Here is a 7139-nt window from a genome sequence, read left to right on the forward strand (position 1 = left end):
CTAAGGCATTTAAAGCACATAGAATTAATAAAGACATGCTACATGTTCTATGACGTTCTAGTTCTAAGGCTTGGGTTACTAGGCATATCTTTGTGGAATGGGTAAACGTAGTTTTCGGCCCTGCTGTCAAGAAGTACCTTCAAGAGAGGAATTTGCCTTTGAAGTGCTTGCTTTGTTTGGACAATGCACCCGCTCACCCCCCCAGACTCGAAGATGATATCATCGACGAATACAAATTTATAAAAGTGTTGTATCTTCCACCGAATACCACCCCTATCCTCCAGCCCATGGACCAGCAAGTCATCTCTAATTTTAAGAAGCTGTACACCAAGCACTTATTTAAGCAGTGCTTTAATGTCACGCAAAGCACCAACTTAACTTTGCGTGAATTTTGGAGGAGCCACTTCAATATCGTGCACTGCTTAAAGATCATAGATCAGGCTTGTGAGGGATTAACTCGTCGGACCCTGAATTCAGCTTGGAAGAAGCTTTGGCCTGATGCTGTTGCTCCCAAAGGTTTTGAAGGTTTTGGCCCCGAGAATGAACCTGTGCTTGCCGCCGAGGAAGACGTCGAAGAGATTGTATCCCTTGGCAAGTCCTTGGGTCTGGAGGTGGATGAAGATGACATCACCGAACTCGTCGATGAGCATCATGAAGAGCTCACCACCTAGGAACTCAAGGAGCTGCAAGCCTTGCCGCATGATGAGTTCCAAGGGCAGTTGAGTGAGTCGGAGGAGACTGAGGAGGTAGGCCAAATCTTAGGTACGGCGGAAATAAAACAGATGTTGGCATATCATCAACACGTGGTTGATTTCATCGACAAGCATCACCCACAGAAACTTCAGGTTTGCCGTGTAGTTGCACAGTTCGATGATGTTTGCTTAACTCATTTCAGAAAAATCCTCAAAAGCCGTTCCAAGCAACTTTCTCTCGATAGTTTCTTTAAAAAATCTACAAAACGGTCTAGTGATCATGATGAAAAGAAAGAAAGTAAAGCAAAGAAAAGGAAGACCGAATCAAGTGAAAATGATGAAAATGAAAAAAATGTAAAAAAAATATAAAATTATAAAAATGACAAAAAAAAATAAGCTAAGTTAAAGTTCACGTAGTGTAAGTTAGTGTTAATTATCATACGTTATCGTAGTCGCCATCCCTACCTCCTCGATGATCTTCCGTTTCCTCTTGCGTAACAGTCCCTACACCTGTGCTGGCCTCTCGCTACGGTAAAGTGTTATAATAAAGACTCCTTTTTTATTTATTATTTTTTTTTTTATTCTTTTTTTCTTAGATATTTCTGTATTATTCAATTGTATTAATGTTATGTATAATTATGTGTAGCCATTCATTAAGGAGTTATTATGGGTTTTTAGGCTGAGGAACTAATTAAACAAATTACTATGTATTCTTATGGGAATATTCGCTCCAACATACGATCGTTTCAACATACGAAGCAGTTTCTGGAACGAATTAAGATCGTATGTAGAGGTATCACTGTATATTTACATAGATATACTAATAAATCTGGTGATTGTCTGTGTGTATGTGTCTCCATGTTTTGTTATAGGAAAATTGAATAGGGAACTTACAAAGTATTTAATGATGGAATCTTTTGTAATTTTTATAAAAATAAAAAACTATCTGCTATCTCCATTTTGATCAATATCTACCTTGAGGGTCTGTAGGTCCCATAATTGTAGACCCCCTGATTATGTAATCCCTGAAATTGGGCGAAATCTAGAAGGCTGGTACCGTATACTTCAAAATAATTATTTAACAATCGTGAACTCTAACATAGCTATTTTTATTTCGATCAAGAACCATAATTACAAACTCCCTAAGACTGCATTCAATATTAATGAACCAATCGCAATGAATTTTGACAGAGATTGTTTGATCATAAGAGATTATTTGGGGCTGTGTTAATTAGGAAATTTGTCGTTAAAAAGGGGGTCGCTTTGTGTTGCCCCCACACATATAGCATACACTGATTTTCTTTTCCATGTGATAAGATGTACAAAAACTTAAAGAACATTTAAGATTGAGTCTTATGTAATTTTGATATTCTTTTCAGTTTTCTACAAAATGATGCCACCCCAAAAAAGATTCTAAAGAATATTTAATGGTTGAGTTATGTGATTTTTATATATTTTTTTCAGTTTTTACAAAATCATACCACCCAAAAAGAGGTTCTCATTTGGTAAATCCGAAGAAGCGAATTCGGTGAAAAGAAAATAGCAGTGAACAGAAGAGCAGAGGTATTTTTGGAGGAAAACAAATGCAAGAAGAATGGCAGCTAGATGTGAGACACAGGATGAAGAACAAAGAAAAACTCATGGAAGTAGAGTAACAGCTAGCCATAAAGCAGAAATTGAAAAGCAGATGGATTTAAGAAGGAACACTAATGCAAGCAGAATGATAGCTAGATGTGAGGTAGAAGACGAAGTGCAGATGAATTTGAGAAGGAACACTAATACAAGCAGAATGGGAGCTAGACGTGAAGCCAAAGATGAAGAGCAGAGGAATTTAAGGAACACCAATGCTAGCAGAATGATGCCACCCTAAGAGAGATTCTACAGAATATTTAATGGTTGCGTGTTATGTAATTTTTATATTCTTTTTTCAGTTTTCTACAAAATTATGCCACAGAAAGAGGTTCTCATTTGGTAAATCCTATAAGGCAAATTCGGTGAAAAGAAAATGATAGCAGGAAACAGAAGAGCAAAGGAATTTAAGGAGGGATAATATGCAAGAAGAATGGCAGCTAGACGTGTGACACAGGATGATGGACAAAGAAATACTAGTGCAAGTAGAATGTCATCTTGCCATAAAGCAGAAAATGAAGAGTAGATGAATTTAAGAAGGAGCATTAATGCAAGTAGAATGGCAGCTATATGTGATGCAGAAGTCGATGAGCTGATGATTTTGAGAAGGAACAATAATACAAGCAGAATGACTGCTAGACGTGAAGCACAAGATGAAGAGCAGAGAAATTTAAGAAAGAACACCATTGCAAGCAGAATGTCAGCTAGATGTGAAACAGAAGACGCAGAGCAAATTTAAGAAGGAACACTAATGCAAACAGACTGGCAGCTAGACGTGAAGCACAGGATGAAGACCAAAGAAATTCTTGCCTTTAAAATAATCAATGAAAATAGCAGCTATAAGAAATCAGGAATCAAGAAATCAAAGAATGACTTGACTAAAAGATAACCAACAAAGAATGATTGTCCATTGGAACCAAGAAACATTGGAAGGAGCTGAGAATAGTTGCTATATTGATAGATTCATGCATGCAGAAGCAAGAGCAGGTCCGTTTAATGCTGTACAATGACGTCTCATTGCCGTCATTTATAATCCATGATACCCCTAAGAAATAGAAGACTTAGTATGAATTGGCTTAATGTCACATCAATGTAATCACTGATGCTCAGAAACGGAAGAATGAACCTCAAGGATTGTGTTGCAGTGGAGGGAAAATTAAACTGCCCTTGTTAGTTGAACCTCCTGAATGTCTAAAAAACTTCTCACTGGAACATCCCAGCATTCAAAAAATTTTCTTGAAAACATACTACCATACAATAATGCTTTCCAGATGACTTCATTTGAAGCAGAATTTGTAAATAAGTGGGGGATTTATGTCCACCTTCAAAATCCAAGGGCAAAGCTATCTGAGCAACACCGGATAACCCTGCTAGTGTGTGTATATGTTTATATGTTTATATATATATATATATATATATATATATATATACTATATATATATATGTAGATATATATATATATATATATATATATATATATATATATATATATATACTGTATATATATATATATATATATATGTAGATATATATATATATATATATATATATATATATATATATATATATATATATATATATATATATATATATATATATATATGTATATATATGTGTGTGTATATATATATATATATATATATATATATATATATATAATTTATATATATATATATATATAAATATAAGGGATTTTGACGTAGGAAAAATCTAACTTTGGGTGAGATGGCCATGTCGTCCTGATGGAAGTTCCATTCGGCTGCTTCCTACTGTATAACATTTCTGCAAGTGATATTACAAGAGAACTACCGTCAGGTATCACGGGGTTCCAACCCCTGGAATGATGATCTGTAGATATCGTGTATAATCAGGGACGTATCCTAAGATAACCATAGACATCTGCACCCCCAATAGACCTTACCCCGTCTAATCCACCAAGGGGAAGGATAAGCGAGGGACCGTTACACATCCTATCACCTTTCTGTGCTCCCATACGTCCCCGGCGCTTCATTCCACATCGCAGCGAAACCACTGTGAAAAAGAAGCATCCTACGAAGAAATGGGGAGGGACACAGTAACTGGTGGGCCATCAGGACGACATGGCCATCTCGCATCCTACGAGGAAATGGGGAGGGACACAGTAACTGGTGGGCCATTAGGACGACATGGCCATCTCACCCAAAAATAGATTTTTCCTTCGTCAAAATCCCTTTTTGTGGGCTCGAACCATGTCGTCCTGATGGAAGTGTACCAGAGAATGACCTATTACTCGGTAGGAGGCCTCGAATAAAGGTCACCATACCGGAATGTGCTATCCAGAATACTCCGTCAAAACATAGGTATCAATGTTCACCTTTATTCCTGAACAGTAATAAATCTGTATTTAAAAAGTATGATGGCCTATTAAGAAAGTAGATCTTATCCAGATCATCATCATCCACCATGGAAAAGGACATCCGACCTTTATGAGGAGATGTCCAACAGCAAAAACCTTAGTAAGCTCAGTGAGTAAAAGGTATGGAACAAATACTCATCTTCGATACAATTTTTTCATGTTCGGGAAGGTTAAAACTAGAATGGTACATCAATTTTATTGTCACTAAAAGGAAATTAGGGCTTAAATAAAAGATATGTATAAATTTACATACTTTTATTTACAAAAGTAGAGCAAAGAATAATTATCAATAATGTAACAAGCATAAGGATCATGATTTTGTACCGAACAATACATCTCCAGGATAATAATACACAAGGTGTCAGGAGGGAAGAAATTGTTCAAACCTGTCTTAACCCCCTAGAAGGAGCTTATGGCAAAACAAAACAAAATAAGACAGGTGATAAACAATAGTCTTAAAACTAAGCACAAAGTTTAAACTATAGTTTAATTTATACTAAAATAGATATACTATAGTTAAAGGGGTATATACAACATTCAGTGATACAATAATGAATCCTGAAAATAAAATTTTTTTTATGTTAGAGATCCTGAAACAAAAACCTATAGTTTACTTATTAAAAGAAATGAGCTGGAAGAATGGCCAGGGACGCACTTTTAAGGGCTACGTCGATGCGGCGGGTTTGACAACATTACCTGCTGCCACCACAAAAATGACGTATTCATTCCAATTGTTTCAAATAATGCTTGAAGAGCACCCTGGTGGACTTCCAACCAGTATAAGCCTGTAAACCCGCGAAGGACATATACTGCAAGAGGTTCAACAATGAACTCACTTTCCAAAGATCATGACCCAATGGCATACAAGCCAGGTCCGCTCTTCTTAAAAATGATACCATCTTCGCTCACACTTATTTCAGAGACAATTCTGATCTCACTATTTCAATTTTAGATAACTGACCACCTTAGAAATGCTCTGGTCTTAAAAGATAGGCTCTTACACAGCATTGATTTCAGGGTAAGAAAACTTACGAGAAAAACTACTTTCCACGGTCCCCACCGTTTAGAGTGGAGCTCATTATTAGTCAGAAAAGTAAGACCAGGATATAGATTAACTTCATTATCCACAAATTCTGTATGACCTCCATCTCAAGAGAAAGCCATAATCTCTCCATCACTAGCACCAAAACCGATTGCAGTCAGAAAATTCACTTTTTAGAGTCAGATCACATTAAGACGTGGCTTGACTTGTCAAATTCAGAAGTAAATTGTAACACCTTATCCAAAGATCAGGAGATAGGTTTCAATGAAACCAATGATCTTAACCTTGCCCAACCATTTGGATACTTAATGAAGGTAGCCTAATTGTAAACCATAAAAATATCCACAATGTTTCTAGCAAGAGCTGAATAGGATGGTAAAATCGTAGAGGAAGCTAGGTCTTGTGCATGTGTGTCAGACAAAACCTCAAACAGAAACCACTGGTAATAGAATCTATATTCCTGTCGTAACGCACTTAACCCATTACTTTACGACATTACACACGAGTCAAGGTAGTGGAAATTATGTAATTTTCTTCAAACGCCAGCTTGTCGCATTGAATTTTGAACCTCTTACAAGAGCGAATGCGAAAAAACATGAAATGAAGGTTGTTCGATTTCCATGATGAGTCTTATATAACCGTCCTCTGTACTTGCTGGGACGGACTCTAGTTGGGTAATTGCACCTATCTGGAGTTATTTCTAACCCTTAGCTTCACCAGTTGCTCTCCGGCAATAGAGGAGCAACCAAATCTTTTATCCCATTGAACAACCGAAGACCGTTCAGATTCTTCATGAGAAGAACAAAAAGTGGAAATATATAGATCCTCTTCCACTGGTTCCAATCCCGAGACCTTGCATCCATGCTCCGTGCTAGTAGATCCATGTTTGGTGCTACAAACCAGAGAAGTTACTGTTAAGGCTCTGCAAACAGATCCACTCGAAGACCGGGTACTTGATCCTGCATAAAAGAAAATGGTTTTCCATCTAGAGACCAATCCGTCCCTAGAGGATATGTTCTAGATAAAAAAGTCCGCGATCACATCCCCTACTCCGTGAAGGTGAAATAGTGACAGATGCCACCTATCTCTTTGAACCCATGTTAAGATGTCTAACTTAAAATGATATAGATGGGGAGACATTAACCCTTGCCTGTTGAGGCAATGGTCTATTACTTGCTGTCGGAGTCTAAAAGAATGTGAATGTGTTCTTCAAGAGTGAACTTTTTTTTTGAGGGATAAGAAGACTGTCAAGGTCTCCAGGATATTTATGTGCAGTTGTAAAAATTTCTGAGACCATCCTTCTTGCACTTTCTTGAGTGGGGTGTAAACCCCCCCGCCCCCCCACCAACCATTCAATGAGGCATCCATGTTGAAGAAAAAC

General features: G+C 37.2%; 1 protein-coding gene across 3 annotated transcripts in view; it reads left to right on the forward strand.

Moving 5' to 3' along the window:
- LOC137642147 (ATP-binding cassette sub-family C member 5-like) overlaps nucleotides 1-2216 on the forward strand; it is a 399142-nt gene extending 396926 nt beyond the window's left edge. For all 3 annotated transcript variants that reach the window (XM_068374687.1, XM_068374685.1, XM_068374686.1), the window contains exon 9: nucleotides 2157-2216. In XM_068374687.1, the coding sequence (XP_068230788.1) occupies nucleotides 2157-2201 (45 nt within the window). In that variant the 3' untranslated portion in view covers nucleotides 2202-2216. The remainder of the gene's footprint in view (nucleotides 1-2156) is intronic.
- The last annotated feature ends 4923 nt before the right edge of the window (nucleotides 2217-7139 follow it).

This window comes from Palaemon carinicauda, chromosome 6 (assembly GCF_036898095.1).
Source record: "Palaemon carinicauda isolate YSFRI2023 chromosome 6, ASM3689809v2, whole genome shotgun sequence".
NCBI classification, from domain to species: Eukaryota; Metazoa; Arthropoda; class Malacostraca; order Decapoda; family Palaemonidae; genus Palaemon; species Palaemon carinicauda.